The sequence below is a fragment of the Anolis carolinensis genome, chromosome 1 (assembly GCF_035594765.1).
Source record: "Anolis carolinensis isolate JA03-04 chromosome 1, rAnoCar3.1.pri, whole genome shotgun sequence".
In the NCBI taxonomy this organism is placed as follows: Eukaryota; Metazoa; Chordata; class Lepidosauria; order Squamata; family Dactyloidae; genus Anolis; species Anolis carolinensis.
In genome coordinates this window covers 352,819,645-352,844,062 of record NC_085841.1, presented here as the reverse complement: position 1 = coordinate 352,844,062, position 24,418 = coordinate 352,819,645, and the positions used below count along the sequence as shown (strand labels likewise).

The window sequence follows — 24,418 nt, the reverse complement described above, 5'->3', positions numbered from 1 at the left end:
ATTTCAAAACTATGCTACTCTGGGAGATGGATTTTTTTCAAAATGTTTTGAGCTCTGGTTGGTTGAACCCATGGATGCAGAACTTGTGGATACAGATAGTTGACTGTACCTACTCTATATGTCTATTCTCCCCCTCCCTGCCACGCTGTCACATCTAAAAGTACCTGTGTGACTGAGAAAATGCACAGAGAGGACATATTTTGTTGGACATGAATAAATGAAATCATGGATGCTGGTCCTGAAGATACAGAGGTAATACTGTATACAAAACTACAAATCTCATTATTTCTGAGGAAGGAACTATAACAATTAAAATGCTACAAATATAGCTATGGATATGGGACAGTTTTAGGGCTGGCAGAGTTTCAGCTTTATTCTATGGGCACAAATGTAACTATGGGTACAGATGTACAGTAACAATTATTTCTCATAGGGCACATTTACATAGAACATTTAATGCAGCTTGAGGGCAGCTTGACAATGTGATGCTTATATGATGTTTGCTGCAGCATGCTTTAAGGGCTTTAAACTGAGATTCTCAAAGTTGGAGAATACTTTGAAATTGAGCCCTTAATGCGAATCAGCAAATTTTTGTATAAACGCACTGAACGGTGAAAGCGATTAAGGGACAGGGCACATTGGTGATCTGAATAAGTTCATTATGGAGGGGAAAGTCACAAAACCTGCATTCTCTGCCGCTGTCAAGCCACAACTTCTGCTAAGTCTGGAACTGCCTCTGCAGTTTATACAAGCAGCACCATCCAGGTTTCGAACCAGATCCAGGACTACAGCACCAATACTGCATCCTTTTCCACTGGGTTCACATTAATCTAAATAGTCAGTGTAAATGTGTCCCTAGTCTGGATTTGCAGAAATGATAGTTTTTTTCTTCTTATAGAAACACAAAAGTCCTCTGGAAGATCCTGAAGCATAACCTGCAAAATGCTGCTTGGTACTGTGTCCGAAACTGCCTGTTTGGTTAATATTCATTGACAATTGAACTGTCAGGATTTCAGATGCAATGCATGGAGGGCTTAATGCCCATACTGGCGTTGGGAACACATAGATTTTCAAGTGATGACTTGGCAGGACTTTTTAACTTCCTTAAGCGAAACAGCAGATTGATCGAAGGAGACTGGAGCCCATTATGCCAAATACTACCTTTCTCAAAATCAAAACCTTAGCCTCAGGGCAAAAGAATAAAAGAGCTTCAGAAAAAAAGTTTCTGTGGACCATTTTAAAATCATAATACAAAATGAAAACCTTCAAGAAATAAATGTGTCTTGTCTAAATTCACTACACTTAGGAAAGACATACAGTGGGTCCTCAGTGTCTGCTGGAGTTTGATTGCAGAACCTTTCACTGATACCAACATCTGTGGATGCTCAAGTCACATTATATTATATAATAAAATGGTGTTTGTTATATACAGTAGAAAAATCAAAGTTTTTTTGGAAATGATTTTTGAATTGTTTGGAATCAAGCTGTGTTTGGTTGAATCCAAAGATGCAGAATCAGTAGATATGGAGAGCTGACTGTAGATCAAAGTAAACACTCAGTAAGTGAGCAAGAACATTCATGTGGGAATATGGATATAAAGGGAAAACTGTGACAAAGTTGCAATAGTTAGACAGGTAGAGCATGTCCTACCAACAAAGCAGTCTCATAGGGGCAAGTTTAGATGCTTCAGGAGTTCTTCCTCTGACTACAATACAACCCTGGTACCCATGGGACCAGTACCTGTGGTATCACCCACCTGCATTTGACTAAATATGTCACATCTACATTTTTTATATCCTCCAAGTGATTCGAAAGTATCGATAATACTTTCGATAATAATTTCCTATGGACGTTATTTCAACAGGGTTCACAACTATCCATGGTTTCCTGATTCCATGCTAAGTTCAGTAATGTATCCTCTGTGGATATGGGGGTTGTACTGTGCCTCCCGGTGGAATACACAACTACATTCCACAGGAAAACAAAATCAAATTTCTTTTATTTCTTAAAATTTGAGCCCTCTGGTGGTTGGATAATTTAATTGCTAACTCATATACTGTATAACCAAAAATTGCCTTTGCAACCACACCAAACTCTAGTGTTGTCCATGTTGTGCCACCACTTTCTAAGAACACCTATTGCTTTCCAGAATTTTGTAGCTGTGTCAAGAATGTATTTAAAGAAATTCATAGATAGAAGAAAGACCGTGTTTGTGGGAAGAAAAGAATTGGGATCAGTCTGTGTGAGTCTTCATGGAACAGTCCCTTCCAAATTTCAAAGCTAATTTATGAACAGATTTTGAAGAGGGCCATAAAAGTACTGTGCCTTTTGTGAAAAATCATGTTTTGCTCTCCCCCCCCCCCAAATAAGTATAGAATATAGAATACTATATAACAAGTCTTGTAAATGAAATGCAGTATCAGTCTTCTCATTAATTGAAATTAACAAGTCATAACTGTTGTAACTGTAATTGAAATGAGTAAGCCAAATTAGGCTATGATTTGGTGTCCCGATACATCTATATATCATCATCACTTCATCACCATCATGCTGGAACCAAATGTCAGTGGATACCAAAGGCCCCCTGTATAACTGCTAACCCAAAAGATTTTCCCTTCAGTTCAGCCCAGTGTAACTCCAGGATCCTGTTGTAACTGTGGCAGCCACCAATATCTGCTCTTGAAGAATGTGCTGATTTTTAAAGATAACCTTTTACAAATTGTGTGTGTTTCAGAAACGTCTGTCTGTTGCAAAGGACTCTGGGACCCACAATGCATTAAGGTACCAGCTGGGCAATTAGAAATATCTGTTACTCTGTGTGAATTGAGGGCTGGCAATCAGAACTCATTCAATCCTCTTCCATGTTATGCATTATAGAAGACAACCAGTAATTCTTTAGGCAAGAGGAACAACAATGCATTTTTATACATTCCAACATTAATTTTATGAAGTTTTGTGTCTTTTACAAAAACAAAGCTAAACCAGAAAATTTATTAAATATAAGCATGTTTATTGCACTCGGGTAGTATGCACAAAGTTGGAGACATTCTGTTGTGAAATTATCACAAGTCCCTTCTGCCTTTTTATACAATCCAGTGGAAGGCTGTTCACATAACTCAACAGCTGTTGTTACATTTATGTACTAGGACTTTCAAGACACATTTTTAAATAAGATGACAGCAAATTCGAACTGCTTTTAATCAGTTGTAGTTCAATATGCAAGAGTAAGGAGTTGCAGCTCTGCTCTCTTCTGCATATGGCTTTAAAGTAGTCACCCTTTATATCTGCTTACCTGCGAGGAAATGATTGCTAGGAACCTACTAGTTATGTTCAGTGAATACCAGGACAGACTGTAGTCTCTTAGCTTTACTATTGTCATTGACTCTTTTCCCAAAGAAGACCAAAGAAGAAGACAACACACACCTCAAACCAAATTCACATAAAAACTATAAATATTATAATATTACTGTTGTTAGCCATCTTGAAATCGATTTTGACTTACGTCAACCCTATGAATGAGAGACCACCAAATTATCAATAATCTTGTTCAGATCTTGCAGACTCAGGGTCATGGTTTCCTTGATTGGGTCTATCCACCTCTTCCTCTTTTCTAATTGCCCTACACATTACCAAGTATTATCATAATTTCTAGTGGGTCACATCTGATCATTATATGTCCCAAGTGTGACAACCTATTTAGTCATCTTGGCTTCTAGGGAGAGTTCAGACTTGATTTGTTATAGGACTTATTTATTTTCTGGACATATATGTGGTATCCTCAAAACTCTTCTTCAGTATCACATCTGAAATGAGTTGATTTTCTTTCTATCAGCTTCTTTCACTGTCCAGTTTTCACAACCATACATAGAAATGGGAAGTATAGGATATGGATTAGCCTGACTTTATTATTATAATAAAGCTTTACATTTCAGGATCTTGACTTGTTCTTTCATAGCTATCCTTCCAAGTCCTAGCCTTCTAACATTACTGTATTACATATAGGTGGTGGTTACCATTCAACACTATTGAGAGCTTATAAGTATTACATATTTATTATATTTATATTTTGCATGTGAATATGAATTGAGGTGTATATTTTCCTTTTATAATTCATTTCTGTGAGGTGTTTTACCTTTATGGAGACGCCCCATTTTTGTTTTTGTCTATGGATTATTTTTATTAATCTCAGGTAACACCAGTTCACTACTATTTTCCTAAAACTGTCTCTTTTTAGTTCAAGTTTGCTCAAACTAAAAAGAGGAGGCAATCTCTTTCCTAACCTTGGTATTCTACTTATGTGATCATAGCTGATCTTGTGGATACAGCTTCCCCATGGGAAAAGTCATGATTGATAACTAAGATGCTAGATCTGTCTCATGTAGGCTACATGGCTGATGATTTTAATATACACTGGATAGTATCCTGTTAAGGATATATGCATGCATACACTACCTTAGTTGTTGTTACTAACTGCCATCAAGTTGACTTTGACTTATGATGATCCTAGAAACGAGAGATTTCTAAGTTACACTGTTGTCCACAGCCCTGATCAGATCTTGCAAACTCAGGGTTCCTTAATTGAGTTGACCCATCTGTAATGTAGTCTTCCTCTTTTTCTACTGCATTGTACCTTTTCCTGCTGCATTATGTCAAGCATCATTATCTTTTTGAAAATGAATTCTGCCTTCTAATGAAAGTACAACAGTCTTGGTATTCCATATTCATGCATATGTCCTGCTTGGGGTGCTTCAGGGAATGATGTTTCCTCCTTCCCTTTGGAATGCCTCAAACCTCTTGCCTATTTATTGAACAGGCTTGGACTATGTCCCTCCTCCATGGAGAGCAGAGAGGATTGCAGACTTGTCTTATTTTAGCCAGACATGAAATGATGACACCAATGCTAAAATCTACCAGTCCTGTAGAGAGTAGGGTGTCAGAGATTCTGCAATCATTTTGCTTCTGGTTATGTGGGTATAGCCAGATGCCTTTAAATGCGTTTTCCTGCTTCTTGGCAGGGGGTTGGACTGGATGGCCCATGAGGTCTCTTCCAACTCTACTATTCTATGATTCTATGACTCTGCAATCCTGCCTACTCCTATGAACCTGTGTTGAGATGGTGGTTTCAGAGGCTGGTGGTATATGGGTCATCCTAGTGTTAGGGCATCTTGCTCTATCAGCTATGCTATGCTGAGACAAACAGGAGTCTTTGGCCCTTTTCCAAGGTCATCTGAATGGAAGCTGAGTGCAATGTAACTGGAGAGCACCAGTGTGTTGATAAAGCCAATTCCAAGCAGAAGAAACCATAACAGAATTTTCACTTCATTTTTTGAAGAACACATACCTTCCCTTGGTCACAAATTTGTTACCAAGCTCAGCTTATGAAATTATTTAATAATATATCAATATTATTTGAATAAATATATACAAGATATCAAGCTATGTACAAGTCTTTGTGATTCTTGACATTAATTATAAACACTGAGAGAAAATATTTTAAGTTATTATAGTAGTACATCAGGTTCCCATTATGAATGCCCAAACTGTTTGATTCCATTTGTGCTATAGCCTGTATAGCTTTTCTTCAGTTTAGGCAGAAAAACAAAACTAAACAAAAACACGTGTAGTCATCAAGAGATTTGCAGCAGAAAAAACAAGTTTTGATTAAAAGACTGTTGGCATTGACTGTACTCTGGCATCAGCTGTTCTTGCAAAGTGATGGTGAATTTTGAGAAAGCAATGATCAATTGTGAGGGAAAAATACCCTTAATTTCATGACAGGTAAAGTCAGAAGACCTGTCCCCAAAATAATTTTACCTGTGCTGCATGTATTAAAGATGGAGGAGACAAAATGATTCAGAAGGCCAGGATGGTTTAATAGTATCAGTGTTAAGGAAAGGACTTGTGAAACCCTTTTCCAGTCTCCATGAGCCATAAAACTCACTGGCCAAACTTGGGCCAAGTACTTTTTCCTTCACCCTGACTTACTTCAACAGGTTGTTGTGAAGACCAAGTGGCAAGGCAAAGACAAGGCTACACCCAATCCTTTAAATTGATTGAATTGAAAACAAGATATCAACATGAGTGATCAACACTTATAATTGATGGTATTTTAGGATACTTTAAGGGTCAACCCCTTGCTATGGACTAATGGGACTGTAGTTTTTGATTCCCCCACATATAAACCAATTGGCTTATTAGGGAGAAGTGTTTTAGACTTACCTATTAGACTGTTTTTGAAAAAGACAAATTTGAAATTGTTGGGTTTTTTTTTTAATACAAAGCAGCATTCAAAATGTGACCCTGGCTCTACTTATACAGTGGATTTTGTCTCCTCAAAAAATTGCCATCTCATTCTGAGGCATTTTGTTGCCATTGCTAGATAATATGAGGATGGAACAATCCGTGCCATGATTAAAATGGAGACTCAATGTGGCTGCTCTCCATGTTGAAGAACTGCCATTTGTAGTATCTTCCCAACAAAAAAACTGATTCATTTCTGGCTTGACAGGAAAAATTATGATAGGGGTTCTACACGTATAAGCTGTTGATTGGTTCCTATTTTCTGGATTGTCTTGTAACTCAGTTCTAACAGTTGGCAACACTGTTAGAAGTGGCGAGAAGATGGCATATTAAGTTTGTGGGGACAGTGTCATTATATAGTTTAGTCATTTGGTGGCACTGGACCTAGCTCTAGTTGGCTGTGGGTGGGAAGGTTTTTGGTTCCTTTTTTGTTAAGAGAAGCAGTTAAACATCTTCCCTAGCTTCCTCACTGGCATTTCCTGCAGGTTTTTAAATGACATGGCCTATTTAAAAATAAGAGCTCTATATTATTTAGAATGTTTAGGATTTTGAGTGAGTTTGCTAGTGAGCAGAATAATTAGGATTTTCTTCCCATTGCAGTTTGCATTAAACCCTTTGGTCTTTGAATTTCACATGATTTAATGTGCATCTACACTCATAACAGGAAGTATGGTGGGCTCACATCTATTCAATAGCCCTCTATTCAAAGGGAGAGTAGTGTTCTACAGAAGGGAGACTTCTATTTGAAAGATTGTCCAGTCCAAGTCCAACATGAAGAGAAAGAACCATAAAAAGATGGACAAAGGCCAACCTCCATACAGCAGAGAATATAATATGGGAAATATTAACCTGCTTGTAGCACCTCCCCTCCACCAACCTGAACTGTTTTGTATTTCTGTTTAAAGCAATTATTTCCTCATGTATGTCTATCCACATAAATAGGGCAAATGTTACACTTATCTGATTTTTTTCTTTGCAAGAACAGGAAACCATTGGTCATGAAGTTGAGGATTTGCACTTCTTATAGCACAACCATACTATTTAAATGCAAAAGTTTGTAACTTGGTCCCACATAATGTTCAATTGTCAAGTCTGTTGCGTGACCAAGAGAACAACCAATCAGAAGACAATACTGTTGGCTTAAACTTCCCTGGAATTTGGTTTCAGAGGAACCAATTAACCCATGCTTCCCTTTTGCTTCTGCAGAAATCTGATATCTGATTATTCAAAAGTGTTTCATCCAATTGTGAGCTTGACCAAAGGTCTTCTCTATGGCATGAAACCAGGAGGGAATTTGTACAAAACTGGAACTTTGCATAAGGCACATATCAAAGGTGCTTTGATGCTTGGGCATGTTTTTTTTTTACATCTGGGTGTTATCTGCTATATATCCAAAGTCTTCCCAGATAAAATAAAGCTGCCACCTCATTACCATGGCTGTTTTCCATAGCATATGCTGGCTGTTGTAATATATACTTCAGGATTTGGAGTTTATGTTGTCATTTTTTCTGTCTTGCTGTGCCACCTGCAGAGGAAAAGCAGAAACCAATTTCTTTAGTGCCATTTTAAATAACTTGTTTCCTTAACCCAGGGCTTGTACTTGGTGTGAGTTTTATCCAGGCTGCAATCTGCTTTGCTTTAACACTATATCCTTGGATCATTTTCTGGGGCCACAGCTGAGAATTACTTTAGTTGGTACATCTTCCAAACTGAATGTGATAATGAAATGCCAGTAGATTTTATCTTATCATCCATTTCAAAGGAAAAGGACTATACCTACAGGGACACGGATGTATACTTCTGGGATCCTCCATTTAATAAGCCACAAGGGCCTTCACACAATTGCTTGTGACCAAAAATTGCTTGCATATTTAATCTTCAGGCATATATTTACAAGGCTATATTGATCACTTTGCTATTGAGATGGCCATTTCAAATTTGATGGCTTCTTTTTGAATTCTGGCTTCTAGAATTTCTTTCATCTGGAATCAAGGGTGGGAATCATGTGGCTCTCCAGATGTTGTTGGGCTGTGCCTTCCAGTATCTTCCACAATTCACTATGCAGTTGGGGGCTGCTGGGACCCACAGTTCAAAACGTCATATGGTCTAGATCACATGAATATCACCTGTCATCTAGAGCAAACAAGGGTGCTACGGTGCTGGGGCAAGTGGGCTGCAGGTGCCCTGCTACAATCCAATTATGGTTTACCACAACCACTCTAGTAGCTATGCTCTCTATGATTTACCCTCCAAGCAATGTTCCTGAAACATGTGTTAATTAGGTGATAATTCATTGCTGTCAGAGGGGTGATTATGGAGAGGCTATTTGGGGTTTCTGAGTGGCTGGAAGAGTCTTAAGCCCTGCTCTGCCTGCTCCTGGTTTCCAGATGTTTTGGGAAGATGAAGAAAATCTGAATGGCATCCTAGCTAAGTAGGAGTGGTTGAGGGATCTTAATCTAGTTCTCCTTTAAAATAATGGGCAGTCACCGGAATCACACTTGAAAAACTCAGAAAAGGTTGGTACAACAAACATATTGATCATATAAGAAGATATTCAGAAATCATTTGATTCATTTGATTATGTCATGGTTGCTTGTAAACATAAGGAAAAGGAAAAAAATATGCAACTACAGAAATGGCCATCTTCTTGCCTCAAGATGGGTGAAATCTTGCATATTATCATCAGTGAAGGAGCAGATGATTTTTTTTTTTGAGACCAAATAGGTAAAGGTCCAGAATAAAAGTATTAGGATTACACCAGATCTCCAATTAACAGGGCTTGAGGGGTGCGTGTCTGTCCCATCAAGGAAATAATTTCTCATACACTGTTCTCCTCTATATGTCTTTTCCATCTCTGGGAATAGTCAGAGGGCATTTCAGACTTGAACATCTTTTCACTGGAATTAAAAGATTTTGTCCAGCTCTGGAATGAACACAACCTATGGAACAGATTTCTCCTCCATGCTACAACCCCTTACACACTTTTCAAAGTATTCATACGATTGTGCCATTTATACACAATCTGAATGTAACCCTGGAGATCTGGCATGAAATGTTTCATTCAGAAGATTTAGTCAGGACAACTGTGGGCCGTCTTACTGTATTACTTCCAAGAAGATGCACATAACTGAAGTGGCATTTTTACAAGATTTTAGGGAATGGAAAACAGAGATTGTATAAAAGGGCGGACATCTGCAGTTATCCCAACATGGCTGACAACATTTAACAGTTTTAACAAAAGACAACATTTTTCCTGCAAGGAAATGATGCTTGGCTGACACAGAAGACTTAGATCTTGGGCCCAATACTGAGCAACAGAAAAATCACTTGCAACTCCAGTAGTGCAGGAATTGAGCCCAGATAGCAAAAATCATCAAAAAAAGAAGAAGAAATAATAAAATAGCGCATATAATTAGCTACAGAGGCAGAAGCACAGTTTTACGTGGTGATGATCAACAGCGTCATTAGGTGTGAGTCAGTCCCAACGTGACGGTTAGTTTACACAGAGAAGCGCCCTGACGATTTACATACCTCACTGTATCTCACAACCTCTTTTTGTATCACCCACCGCTTTTAAATCAGTGTCAACCACTGCTTTCAAATAAAAGAGAAGACACTGAATGTAGCCAGACAATATTAGCAATATCAACTGTAACAACACGTCCATGGAGTTAAAGTCAATGGTCAGGGAAACAGGGATGTCGATCAATCAAACACATCAGTGCCAATTAATTATACAGGTTCTAGTTGATTAATAGATTGACTAAGTACATTTCAGCATGGGTAAATCAGTTCTCACAAAAACAGAAGGCAAATTATGTTTTTTTTAATGTGATATGCGATAGCCAAGAGGCTGCTTTGTTGATAGATCTCGTTTAGTTGGCAGATATGGAAAGTGGGTGATTCTCTCCTCCCTAGAGTTCCCTGTATACAATACCTCCAAAACTTGTGATATGTGTGTGGGGAAAACCTCCAAACCTGTTTTTGGAGGTGACAGGAAGCATTTGAAGTGGGAAGAGAGGGGAAGAAGGTCAAATGCAGGTTTTAGGCCAATGCCTTAGAAATGGTCTTTCATTGCAGGTTGAAGAGACAGGGGCCACGGAGAGAAATGCCTCTTTCAAGGTGATGGATGCCATTCTTGCAATTTTTACAGTTCTCTACTTTTTGCAGAAGCAATTGCAATAAAATGATATATCCATATATATAATATTATATTTCCTTGTTTCTAAGATGCACTTTTTCCCATACAGACATCTCTAAAAATGGGGTGCATCTTAGAATCATGGGTGTAAAATATACTTTTTATATAAAGAGAGATTTTTATGTTGGTGGTACTGAAATTAATGTGGATCTTATAATCAAATAAATATGATAATTTGGTGCCTATTTATTCAGTTAAGTCGTTTTAAAACATTCTTCAGGCTGTCTCTTTGACAAAAACTACCCTCCCTTGAAGTTATTTGTATTGGGAACTGAGCTGCTATTAGGAGTAAGGAAAATTAGATTTACATGGGTTGAGTTGGGGCAAAGCAGGTATTTTAATTAGAATCTTAGTGCCCTTCCAGACAGGCCCTGTATCTCAGGATATGATCCCTGGTTTTCTGCTTTAGCCTGGATTATATGAGCCCCTACTGCCAGATAATTTGGGATAAACAGAAAATCTGGGATCAGATCCTGGGATATGGGGCTTGTTTGGAAAGGCCCTGAGTGCAAAGGTAGGGAAAAGGTTTAAACCCTTTTCATGTCTGCTGCCTTCCCATGGCTGCAGTTTTAGAAGAATGGATGCCTCTATGCATTTCAACTGATGTGTAGATCAGATTTATATTAAGAAAAGTTCAGGTGAATGAATGTGCCAGATTTTGGAGGATTAAACAAATGCCAACCCTAGATAAATTTTGGTTATTATGGTCACCAATCAGTTTATAAAACTAAAAAGGGAAATGTTATTTCTCCCTTTTGCAAACTTTCCAACAAAGAATAAATGCTTAGGTCTTTCCCATCATGTTTAGATTAATATTGAAAATGCCTTTACTGTTCCTTGTTTCAATCAGCAGGTTTTGTTCTGGATAAAACTATTTATCAAGAGGCCATTTTACTAGATTACATTATGTTGCCTGTTCTGCACACTGATTCATCCTTTTAAAAAATGGTCCCAGGTTTCCACCCCTAGAATTATTTATATCTTTAATAGCTGTAACGGATTTGTCTTGCAGAAGGAAAAATTAGTGTGTGGCCTACCTTGAGGGCTTGGTTTGCGAGCAGCCATTTTGTGAAGAAAAAAAAAGAACTAGTCAGCTATTTTGTGTGTCTCCTTTCTAACAGAAGCCAGGGGGAGGAGCTAGATAGCAGCTATTTGCATGAAGTGGCCTGATTGGACAGATGCAAATAAGCAGATGCTAAGGCCCAAGAGAGGGGCGGGGCTAAAATGGCAGTTATAGCAGTTATTCCTGAACATTCTAGTCAGTTGAGAGTTGAGTTGGGAATCTGGAAGGATGAGCTGCTTCTCTGGAGTTCAAATATTGCGATAACTGAGACAGTTATTGGTGATAGCTGGTTAGATAGGAGCTCAGGAAGGACAAGGTGTCCTAGTTTAAGTTTAAAAGTCAGTTTTGGAATTTTGGGAAGGAAAGGCTAAGGAATTTCATGATAGGAAAGCCTCACAGAAATGTATTGAAGTGATAACCTCTTAAGAAAGTACTCAAAGGTAATCTAACCCATCAAGCATTTTGTGCCATATTATTTATGTTCCTGAAACTGTTGAGCATATGTGCCTCAAAAGAGTCAAATAAATAAATAGTTCTTGTTTTATCATATAGCAAATCCCATTCTCTTCTCTAAACCTCAAAGTAATAAAGCGAAGTCCCTCAAAAAGTGTTACAGCAGAAAAAAAGTCTCCCCTCAGTGTCTCTTTACCTCGCATGTGCTCATGCACGCATGCACTCGCATAAGTGTCAATGGAAGCAGCGGCTGGAGTCTTGGAATAAAGATTGCCTTATTGATAAGTTCACAGGTGCCTAGTGTGTTACATATATAATGGCAGAGGAAAGGGATTGAAATTCCCTCTCTGACAGAAAAGTTTTGTGCCTCTTGCCTGATCGTGAAGTGCATGCGTGTTGCAATAGCATAGAAACAACAGTTCCCAAAAACTTTCAGTTTGATATTGGCCTCAAATAACATAGGGAATATTTTTCCCACCCTTCTTCCATTCAGCTTTTTTCCACCCTTTCTTTACTACCTAGTGACTATGCGCCTGCCTCCCGCCTCACAAGACAATCAGAAGGAGGGCAGACAGTGTTTTCTCTGGGCTGAGTTTATATCAGAGACCACAATATAGCCAAACCATATTGATTTCATCACAAAGTTAATTCTGAGTGATGCTTCCTAACCACACTCTGGTATATTTTTCAAGAAGGAAAAATGGTGCCCAGTAGGAGCAAAGAACATGGCTACCATAGCCATATGGGACAAATACTTTCACCCCACCCGCCCAATCTCTTGAAGAGCAAATAGAATCTAAATCTAGTTATTAATCCCAATTCACATCAAATGTAAACTCACTATGTTTCCATCAATATAATGTGGAGCATGGCCATACAGGCCGGAAAACTCTCAACAATCCAATATAACATTGCTTAGGACTAAAGATTAAATGTAAACCTCATTGTCTTCAAAGTCAGTCTGACTGGGGAATGTCTTTTGACTAAACCCTAATCTTTTCAATTTGAATTAAAATGACTTACTTGGATTGCTTTTGCTGTGCCTCTTTTTCTTTCGTCGCTTGTTTGATCCTTTTTGGCTGTCTTTTTCAACAAGGGCTTGCTCTGAAGGGACTGTTGCTGAACATGTAGTATCAGTCAGTGGCTCTTCTGAAAAGGACTTTTCATGAGTAGTATCAAGCAAGGAGTCTATGGAAGGCTCATTGTTTTCTTTTGTTGACTCCTTTGTTGCAGCAGGAACATCGGAAGTTGGAAGCCCTTGGACTTCGCCAGATGTGTCCTGCACTACACTGTTTTTTCTGATGTCTTTATTTACTTGATCATTTGAATTTAGGCTGTTCTGTGAACAAAATCCAAAATCTGAGCCTCCTGAGCAAACTAGGCCACCTCCACTCTTCCAGCTGGATGAATCAGTGCTCCCAAATTTTATAAAAGAAGATGACTGAGATAATTCCAAATCATTATCATTCATATCTTGGATGCTGTGGGAGACAGTCCTCTCTTGCAAGTTTGTTCCATTGTTGGGCTCCATGATTCTTTCCAAGGTAAAGGAATTTAAGGAGCTCTTGTCTGGATCAGGATGGCTTGGAGTATGCCTGCCATTTCCACCATCACCAGAGGATGTGTGGGAAGCTGGTAAGTCGACAACATCTTCTTGCTTTGCATTTATAGCATCAGCTCCTGAAATGACTGTTTTTTCTAGTAATCCTTGCAGGTTATTTTGCACGATCACACCATCCTCCTCATTCATTGTGTCTTTTACAGCCTGAACAGTTGAGCCTGGAAAATCAACATAATGCAAGAAATTCAGCCTTGTATCTGGTTTTGGTATTTTGTGAATGACAAATGAAAATATGTTTGATGAATATTCACTGATGGGATATAGTACTACTATTTTGTCTCTCCTCACAAAAAGGAAGCAAATTAGAATTCTGATTGTGTACAATGACTGCTTGTAATTAAATGTTTCTCCCCTACCAACTCATTAGAGGTGATGTACAATATTATGCACACATGCCCTGCCACGAAAGACCAAATTGCCACAGAAAGTGACAGGCTGTCTTTCTTTGGAAATTTTCAAACAGTTTGGTTGTCCTATTTTTGAACAGGGCATAACAATGTCATGGTTACTCCCTCTTCTTATAGTTACAGTGCCAATCATAATCAGGGAGTAACATAAGAATGTGATATTTTGTACTTCTGCTATGGAGAACCTTTATATCTCCTAATTTCGAGATTTAAGTCACTACTTTTCACTATGTTTCTTATTATTAAGGTGAATCCTTACTTTATTCCATTTACATCAGGATCATCTGACTACTAGTTTCCTTATTGCTCTAGTAACCTCCTACAGTGCCTTGACCTCAGAAATCATCTTAATGAAACCAGGGTTTCTGGTATAAATGGTTTCTCTCTATTTCATTGTAGTACTCTTCCTCGGCCTTTTTACCTCAGGGATCTCCACATTGTCACATTACCCTTGCCTCCGGTACTTGACTTTGCCACAAAACACCACTTTTGGACAAAACTATGCCAGCTGTTTGCTCAAGTCTCCTCACAAGAGTCTCAGAGTATCAGATCAGATCGTATTTGAATAGATCCCACCAGCTGGAACCAAAAATAGGTGACAAAGGGGAAAGACACTGTGGAGTGTGGCCCTCCAAGATCCACTGGGTGGCCAGGGTGGCTTCCTAGTCCCTGATGATGTCCACCTAGAAAGCCTGCTAAGAAGTGTTTTTTTTTTTGTATACTGAAGTGGGGAGGATGGAGATGAATAATTTTTTTATTCGTACCAGTGTCTTTCCCTTTTTGAGGTTGACTGGGTGAGCCTTTGGCAGGAGTATCTGGATCACCTTTATTTCTGGCAGTTTTCCGCAGCTGGAACCCCTTCCTTATGTCAGCCAGCAACGCGTCGATAACACACACATCATCTTGCTTCACTACTCCTTTTTTAACTGCATTTGGGAAGCAAAGAGAAAATTAGCTATCTTGTTGATGGGGTTGACTGGACCCAGTGCATTTTATTTTCATTCATTCACTGTCTCCTTTTGACTTGGATCTACCTGTACAGGTATGCTAATTTATTTGAAAACATACCAAGGATGAGGTGGGTTTATAGCAAGGCTATTCATACTTGCTTGAAACATTTCTTGCTGCTCTAAATCTTGCAAACAGCTTCATAATCATTCCTCCTTTATCAGAAAGTCTTCCTATACCCCCAAATCTATCTATATATATAAAAATGTAATGTTTGTTTTACTATGGAGTAAACAACAAACTCACTGAACCAAATCACACCAAAGTTGGCCACAAAAGATATGGCCATCCAAAATGTGTCTTCCAATAAAAAAACAAGAAAAATAAAGTCCAAATTAGAGGAGGCGGAAGAACTGTTTTTTTCCCCATGCTGCCAGTTAGAAGTGTAAGCTCCGCCCACTTTGTCTCCTAGCAACCCACTCAGCCATTTAATGGTACCCAAGGCCTCTTCAATCAGGCCTCTTCCACACTGCCTATAAAATACAGATAATCTGATTTGGATTATATGGCAGTTTAGACTCAAGGCCCTACCACACACCTATATAACCCTGAATGCCAAGGCAGGATAATCTGCTTGGAACTGGATTATCTTGAGTCCACACTGTCATATAATCCAGTTCAGTGTGGATTTTATACAGCTGTGTAGAAGGGGCCTCGTATAATCCAGTTCTAAGCAGATAATATAAGGTTATAAATATAATATATAATAATTACTGTGGTATAATAATACAGAACAATACAATCTCTAAAATCAGACAGTAAATAAAGAGCAACACTCTGAAAACAGGAAAATTGCTGCACTGAGACTATTCATTGCTATTCAACCTGGCCAACCAGGAATTCCACAAGGTAGAAAGCGACTAGGCTTGCAAGCAGCAAGGCTATTCAGTGCTGTTCAACCTGGCCAACCAAGATTCCCCCTAGATAGAAAACCCTCAGGTTTTGAAGCCACGAGGCTACTCCGTCCCATTCAACCTGCCCAAGGAAGGATGCCCCTATATAGAAAGCGGCCGGGCTTTGAAGCAGCAAGGCTATTCAGCGCAATTCCAATTGGCCACAGCAACGTGGGGCAGGGCACAGCTTGTTTTATATTATAAAAGGGTAAGTATTATATGAGCAATGGTGAGTCAGATTTTCACTAATATAGAACTGTAGATATAATGTGATTCTGTGTTTTCTTATAGTGCAGTACTATAGAACTCTGCTCAGAAACAAACCCCATTAAAGCTTTACTTCCAGGGAAGTGAGTACAGAACTAGTCTAAATTATCTCAAAGGTACTAGATAATTGAGACTTCAAGTTGCATGAAAAACAGAACACATAATTAAACCCCTCCCATTAGTGCAGGGCAAGAAATAAATACCCAATAAGAGCCAAGTCCCGATCCAAGGAAGGAATAAGAAGAGAAAGGGGGCAAGATGACTGAAAAAAGCCCAAAGTTTGGAGCTGCAGAAACACCCAGGAGGGGGGATCTGTCACAGTAACCTTTAAGTGGTTTTGTTCTGTTAAATTAATATGTTTTTAACTTTTTAATTCAATTATTGCTTAAATTTGGGATTATTTTAGACTACTTACGTTGTTTTATTTACATAATACCATGAAATCCCATGATATAGGATGCAATATATATATTTTAACAAACAATTAAATAATCAGAAATAAAATCTGATTAGATAAATCGGGCTTACTACTAAATAACTGTGCATAAGATGGAGCCACTCACTTATTTTTCCATTTTCTCCTTTTTGCCTCTTTGCCTCTTCCTCTTCCAGTTGCTTCTTCCTTTTTTCAGCCTTTGCCACTTGTTCCTTTCTGTCCTTGTTTTCCTAAGGGAAGGAATATCAACATGTCAAAATAGCATCTAAGCTGCCACATGTCTAATAGAAATAAACCCTGTTTTGCAAACCAGGATGAAACGGAGTAAAGAGAGAGAGGGAGAAAAGGGAAGAGAAACATAATACCGTGGATGTGGGACGTATCAAAACTGATTATGAAAATGAAAAAAGTTTCAGATTTTGTTCCTGTTATTTTCTATTTTATTTTGGAGATATAAACATGATTTTCTTGCTTCTTGATATCTCACCATAAGATGATTTGATCTTTTAACAGATCTAAACTATAGCCATGTACTCCATCTTCGATCCCTGGTCCACTCTTTCAAATGACACACTGCCTTTCTCTTTATCTCTCAGTTGATTCAGTGCCAAATAGTGTTCAGTATTGCACCTGCAAGTTCAAAATTTTCAGTTTTTCACAGTGTGTTTGTTCCTAAACTGTCGTATAAGTATGCCTAATTTTTGTTTTGTGTATTTTGATATGTTTTTATGGAAATATGTTTTAATATATGCATTTTACCGAGTTTCTAAAAATGATTTTGTGTTTGTTTATGTTTTAGTAATGCTGTAACCCGCCTCAAGTCGTGAGGAAAGGCAGGCAAGAAATAAAACCATTATTAGTATTAGTATTAGTAGTAGTAAGTAGTAAGTAGTAGTGAGGGAAGCCTGTACATTTTTTCTTTATGCCAGAATATTTTCTATCAGAACCTGCTAAGATCAGAGACTTTTTATGCCAGCTCCTCAGGTTGGTTTATTTTAATCCAATATAATACTGGAAGGAACACAAAGAAAATCCGAGATTTCTCAATCAGGCTGGATGCCCCTGGGAACAACTCAAGGGAAGGGAACAAATATATTAGGAATTAAGACTCCCACAATCGTACCATTATGGTCTGTGATGACCCATGGGCCTTGTAGTCCTGCTCAGGACATTGTAATCCCTGTTGAAGATGAAAACTTGGGTTTTTTTACCTTCCCAGTCTGAACTGGATTCCTCTCAGCCAGATCTTCCCCAGGCAGATCTGGGAACCTTGCACCTGCAAGAAAGTTGTGTCCCAGAAGTATGTCAAACAACCCCAGAGCCTACTTCTCCCGTGTTCTTGCGCCGGGAGTTTTGTAAACAACAGAGAAGTTTGGAATCAGCTTCGCGCAGGAGTGCGAGGATAGCAGCTAAGAATGTTGCCAATTAAGACTGTTTCTCGTGAGAATCTTTAAGGAGTTTAACATCTGGTCTCGGAGTTTAGCTTTCGTTTCTGTTTCCCAGAGAACGGCTTCGGTGAGAAAGTTAGACTCTATATAGGTGTTTTGCCCGCGTAGTAACTTCGCGGAGTCAATTCGTCAGCCTACGGAGCGAGTTGTGTCTGGACAGCGCGCTCCGATTCAAGCCTCGCTCCTGCCCAAGCCTTGCCTTGCTATCCAGCCTTCGCCTTGCTTCCCAGCCTTTGTTTATCTGCGGACCTTGCCTTGTTTCCCAGGATCAATCCTTGCCTTGTTCACGGATTTTACCAAGTTATCCCACGGACCTTGTTCTTGTTCCTAGTTACCTTGTTCCACGTTCAAGCCTTGTTTCAAATATCAAGTTATTTCCTAGCCACGCTCAAGTTTTATGGACTAAAGGACCTTGTCATCTCCCCTCACTTTGCTTGGCAAAGTGAGTGTTTCGGTTATTGGATTACAACTTTGGACCTTAATATTTCCTATTGGACATTGCTTTTTTGGACTATTTCTGACCTTTCCTGAAGGGTCTATTTCTGGACTATTTTCTACACTTGTTCTTATTAACTTTATATATTCCTTCAATAAAGATATTAGTTAGATTCTGGCCTCTGTGTATGGTTATTGGTGCTCTGCAGCCTGGGTCGTGACAGTTTGACTCCGCCACCCTAAGCACCAATTAACCTCGGCCAGAATGTCCACCGGAGACGTACCTGGGCCGAGCGGCCAGCCGATTACCTACACCATCGACAAGGAAGAGGTGGATCGCATCCGCGACAGACTCAACGCCCAGGATGGAGAAATAAAGGGCTTGCGGGAGCGCGGAGTCCGCCTCCCGGCCATGGCGTTGCCCACCAAGTTTACTGGAGAAGCTTCTAAGGTTCATGTTTTCCGTCGCCAATGTCAAGCTTATCTAGAGGCCCGAGATGCCGAGTTTCCCCAAGAAGACATCAAAGTGGCGTGGGTTTACAGTCTTCTAGACGGGCCAGCGGCCAATTGGGCGACGGCACTGTTCGACCAAGCCTCTCCACACCTAAGATCAGCGCAACACTTCTTGGACCACCTCAAGGAGACTTGGGGAATCGAGGACAATTTGGAGGCAGCCGGTCACAAACTCCGTCGCCTTTTCCAAGGAGACAGACCTATGTCTCAGTATATAGCCGAGTTCCGAGTGCTGGCCCACAATACCGGCTGGAACGATGTAGCCCTCAGAGGACAATTCCGGGAGGGTCTCAACATTGAAATGCTGGAAGAAATCTCCAAGGTGGACCCTCCCCAGACCCTCGAGGCACTCATTGATCAATGTTTACGGGCTGAAGTCATGATTGCCAACAGGAAACAGTGGGTTCGAGGCCAGGGCAGTAGAGCCGGGGCAAATCCCCCCGCTCCCGCCAGCGTTCAGCCACGACCAGTATGGAGACCCCCACCACCAACCCCATACCCCAGAGGAGGCGAGGAGGTGCCGATGCAGTTGGGCAATGTGCGTCCCAGACTAGATGCCGCCGAGAAGGCCCGTCGTCAACGCTTAAACCTCTGCTGGTACTGCGGGAACGGGGGCCACTTCGCCAGAGAGTGCCCAGCCAAAGGGAAGCCGGCCGCCCGTCTTGCGGCGGCGTCCTCCACGGAGACGAAGGCGTCTGAGCCGACTGGTACACAGCCGGCGGGGGAAGCCAACGACCGGGTGTAGAGAGGCTCGCCAACCCGGTCAAAAAATCCATCCAAGAGCCGCCAACCGGGGTCCTGTTCCTTCTCGTGGTCACTTTATGGTCAGCAAAAAGGGGACCCGTCATGATCCACGCCATGATAGACTCTGGAGCTACCAACAATTTCATCGATAGAGAGTATGCCGACTCTCTGGGATTACAATATCATGATTTCAAGAATGCCCGTGTGGTGCAAGCCATAGACGGCCGCCCCCTCAAGACGGGCCCCGTAAGTCAGTGGTCGGAACCCACCAGGATGTGGATAAGGGAACACATGGAAGAGATCTCCTTCTTTGTTACCGAGGTCCCCCATTTCCCTGTGATTTTGGGAATTCCATGGCTGACTCTCCACGACCCTAACATCTCCTGGTCCAACAGAGAACTGCAGTTTGCTTCACCGTACTGCCAAAACCATTGCCTCGTAGCCAAGGTATGCCATGCCACAGACACCGAACCCATCATCACCTTGCCAAAGAAGTACTCCGAGTATTGGGATGTATTCAATGAGAAAGAAGCCGAAAAATTACCCCCACATAGACCTTATGACTGTGCCATTGACTTGGTGGAGGGGGCCCCGATCCCGCGAGGGCATCTCTACTCCCTGACTGAACCAGAGCAAGAAGCTCTCAGGGAATTCCTAGAGACAAACCTTCGCAAGGGATTCATCAGACCCTCTCAATCCCCAGCCGCCTCCCCAGTGATGTTTGTGAAGAAAAAGTCAGGGGAACTACGCTTGGTGGTGGACTACAGAGCATTGAACAATATCACCAAGCGGAACAGCTATCCCCTGCCCTTAATCTCGGATCTACTGGATCGGCTTCGAGGAGCTAAGGTTTACACCAAGCTGGATCTTCGGGGGGCTTACAACTTAGTTCGCATCAGGGAAGGGGACGAGTGGAAGACCGCCTTCCAGACCAAATTCGGATTATTTGAGTCCCGAGTTATGAATTTCGGTTTATGCGGAGCCCCCGCAACGTTCCAGCATTTTGTCAATGACATTTTTCAGGACTATCTAGACAGGTTCTTGATAATCTACCTGGACGATTTTTTGGTGTTTTCCAGATCACAATCAGAACATGAGAACCACGTCAAAATGGTGTTACAACGATTGCGGGATCATGGACTTTATGCCAAGCTGGAAAAATGCGCCTTTGATCTACAAGAGGTAGATTTCCTTGGTTACCGCATCTCGCCTCTAGGGCTTTCCATGGATCCAGCCAAGGTCTCAGCAGTGTTGGAATGGCGGGCGCCAACTAACAAGAAAGAGGTGCAGCGTTTCTTGGGGTTCGCGAACTATTACCGCAAGTTCATTCCAGATTTTGCCCGCTGGTCCGACCCCATCACTAGCTGCATCCGTGGAAAGCAGCCTTTCCGCTGGACTGATCAAGCAGAGAAAGGGTTCCAGCAACTAAAGAAACTATTCACCTCCCAGCCAATTCTACAACACCCAAATCCTGGAACCCCCTTTTGTGGTGCAAGCGGACGCCTCTGATGTGGCAATTGGGGCTGTACTCTTACAACCGGAGGGAGATCACCTCCACCCCTGTGCCTTTTATTCTCGTCAACTAACCACACCAGAGAGGAATTACACCATTTGGGAAAAGGAACTACTGGCTATAAAGGCAGCCTTTGAAACTTGGAGACATTGGCTAGAAGGGGCCAAATTTCCCATTGAAGTCCACACTGATCATCGTAATCTAGAACATCTAAGAACTGCCCGCAAACTAAATCAGAGGCAGCAACGTTGGGCTTTATTCTTCGAACGTTTCAACTTCCAGATCCATTATGTGACTCCAGCCCAAACCAAGCAAGCAGACGCCCTGTCACGTAAACCGGAGTACGCTGCAGGACGCAAGGAGACCTTTGAATCCCAACTGCTACAACCCGAGAACTTTGCCACGCTCACGGTGGGGAACACCAAATCCATTCCCATTGGTTCAACTTCCCCTACTCCAGGACCCATCTGTGCTCAAGAAATCCGGGCTAGTCAGCAAGCAGATGCCTGGGCGCAGGACCAACTTCGCCAAGGTCTGCATTTTCCCTTTTCGCTTAAAGATGGACTGCTATGCTATAGAAATCATGTTTATATCCCACCCGGACCGGGCAGGGAGAAAGCGCTTCGTCTGTGTCATGACTGCAAACCAGCTGGGCATTTCGGACTATTTAAAACCATGCATCTGATCCTAAGGGATTTTTGGTGGCCCAAGATCCGCAAGGATGTGGAAAAATATGTCAACACCTGCCCAGTATGCCAGCGCTCCAAGATAAGAAGGGAGAAGCCCTCAGGGCTTCTGCATCCCCTTCCTACCCCATCTCGGCCATGGGAAATAATTTCTGCGGATTTTATCACTGACTTACCACCTTCCTGTGGTTTCACCACGATCCTAGTGGTGGTGGACCTTTTCACCAAGTTAGCCCATTTCATTCCCTGTGAAGGTCTTCCCACGGCCAAAGAGACTGCAGATCTATTCCTTCAACATGTTTTCAGACTACATGGATTGCCCAAGAGTTTAGTCACAGACCGTGGATCTCAATTCACCTCTCGTTTTTGGAAGGCACTACAAAAACTATTGGGCATAGACTCTCGCTTATCTTCAGCTCATCATCCCCAAACAGATGGGCAAACGGAGCGCACCAATGCCACTTTGGAGCAGTATCTTCGCTGTTATGTAAACTATCAACAGGACAATTGGGCTTCTCTGTTACCACTGTCTGAGTTTGCCTACAACAATGGAGTTCAAGCTTCTACAAAAGAAACGCCGTTCTTTGCAAACTACGGCTTCCATCCACGTTTCTTCCCCCCTGTCATTGAAACTTCAGAAGTTCCCGCAGCAGAGGATTGGCTGCAGGAACTCACAGCGGTGCAACAACTTTTGCTCCAGCAACTGGACCAAGCCAAGGAGGACTATAAACGCCACGCTGACAAACATCGCCAGCCGGGCCCCGAAATCAAGGTAGGAGATCGGGTTTTCCTGTCCACTCGCTTTCTGCCCTCCCACCGCCCTTGCCGGAAGTTAGATGCCCGTTTCATTGGCCCCTATCCAGTGGTGGCGCAATTAAACCCCGTGACTTTCAAACTCCAACTTCCGCGTTCAATGCGCATTCACCCAGTGTTTCACCGTTCCCTGCTCCTTCCGGCGGATGGTGTGCGTCCTGATTCAGACCAACCGGCCCCCCCTCCTGTGTTGATGAATGGGGAGGAGGAGTTTGAGGTTGAGGACATTTTGGATTCTCGCTTTCATCGCCGCCGCCTACAATATCTCATTGACTGGGTGGGTTTTGGCCCTGAGGAACGCTCTTGGGAAGACGCCTCCACAGTCCATGCTCCTGATCTAACCCGCCGCTTTCATCAGACCTATCCCGCCAAGCCGCGACCTCGCGCCTCGGGGAGAGGGCCCCAGTTTGGGAGGGGCCTTGAGGAGGGGGATAGTGTGATGACCCATGGGCCTTGTAGTCCTGCTCAGGACATTGTAATCCCTGTTGAAGATGAAAACTTGGGTTTTTTACCTTCCCAGTCTGAACTGGATTCCTCTCAGCCAGATCTTCCCCAGGCAGATCTGGGAACCTTGCACCTGCAAGAAAGTTGTGTCCCAGAAGTATGTCAAACAACCCCAGAGCCTACTTCTCCCGTGTTCTTGCGCCGGGAGTTTTGTAAACAACAGAGAAGTTTGGAATCAGCTTCGCGCAGGAGTGCGAGGATAGCAGCTAAGAATGTTGCCAATTAAGACTGTTTCTCGTGAGAATCTTTAAGGAGTTTAACATCTGGTCTCGGAGTTTAGCTTTCGTTTCTGTTTCCCAGAGAACGGCTTCGGTGAGAAAGTTAGACTCTATATAGGTGTTTTGCCCGCGTAGTAACTTCGCGGAGTCAATTCGTCAGCCTACGGAGCGAGTTGTGTCTGGACAGCGCGCTCCGATTCAAGCCTCGCTCCTGCCCAAGCCTTGCCTTGCTATCCAGCCTTCGCCTTGCTTCCCAGCCTTTGTTTATCTGCGGACCTTGCCTTGTTTCCCAGGATCAATCCTTGCCTTGTTCACGGATTTTACCAAGTTATCCCACGGACCTTGTTCTTGTTCCTAGTTACCTTGTTCCACGTTCAAGCCTTGTTTCAAATATCAAGTTATTTCCTAGCCACGCTCAAGTTTTATGGACTAAAGGACCTTGTCATCTCCCCTCACTTTGCTTGGCAAAGTGAGTGTTTCGGTTATTGGATTACAACTTTGGACCTTAATATTTCCTATTGGACATTGCTTTTTTGGACTATTTCTGACCTTTCCTGAAGGGTCTATTTCTGGACTATTTTCTACACTTGTTCTTATTAACTTTATATATTCCTTCAATAAAGATATTAGTTAGATTCTGGCCTCTGTGTATGGTTATTGGTGCTCTGCAGCCTGGGTCGTGACATGGTCACACTTTAAGTGCCATGTCATTCTGACATGAAATCCTGGGATTGTGGAGGTGCATTTAGAGTTCTCAGCCTGGAAACAGTAGTACCTTATCAAACCACAAACACTTAGATTGCATAGGTTGTTGCCACGGAAGTTCAAGTGGAAACTAATCACTATTATTTTGTAGTATAAAAGAGCCCATAGCCAAGAAAACATAAAGATTGTT

The 24,418-nt window shown here is 41.6% G+C and overlaps 1 protein-coding gene across 4 annotated transcripts in view; it reads right to left on the bottom strand.

Annotated features, from left to right (window-relative positions):
• Positions 1-2,989: 2,989 nt before the first annotated feature.
• The window catches only part of inf2 (inverted formin 2), a 92,015-nt gene continuing 70,586 nt past the window's right edge, over positions 2,990-24,418 (bottom strand). For 2 of the 4 annotated variants that reach the window (XM_016990632.2, XM_062968544.1), the window contains 5 exons: positions 16,777-16,879; positions 14,810-14,971; positions 13,041-13,796; positions 9,832-9,894; positions 2,990-7,825 (listed from right to left, as the gene is read on the bottom strand). In XM_016990632.2, coding sequence (XP_016846121.1) covers positions 9,833-9,894; positions 13,041-13,796; positions 14,810-14,971; positions 16,777-16,879 — 1,083 coding nt within the window. In that variant the 3' untranslated portion in view covers positions 2,990-7,825; position 9,832. The remainder of the gene's footprint in view (positions 7,826-9,831; positions 9,895-13,040; positions 13,797-14,809; positions 14,972-16,776; positions 16,880-24,418) is intronic. The other 2 variants (XM_062968543.1, XM_062968545.1) reach the window with 2 other exon arrangements.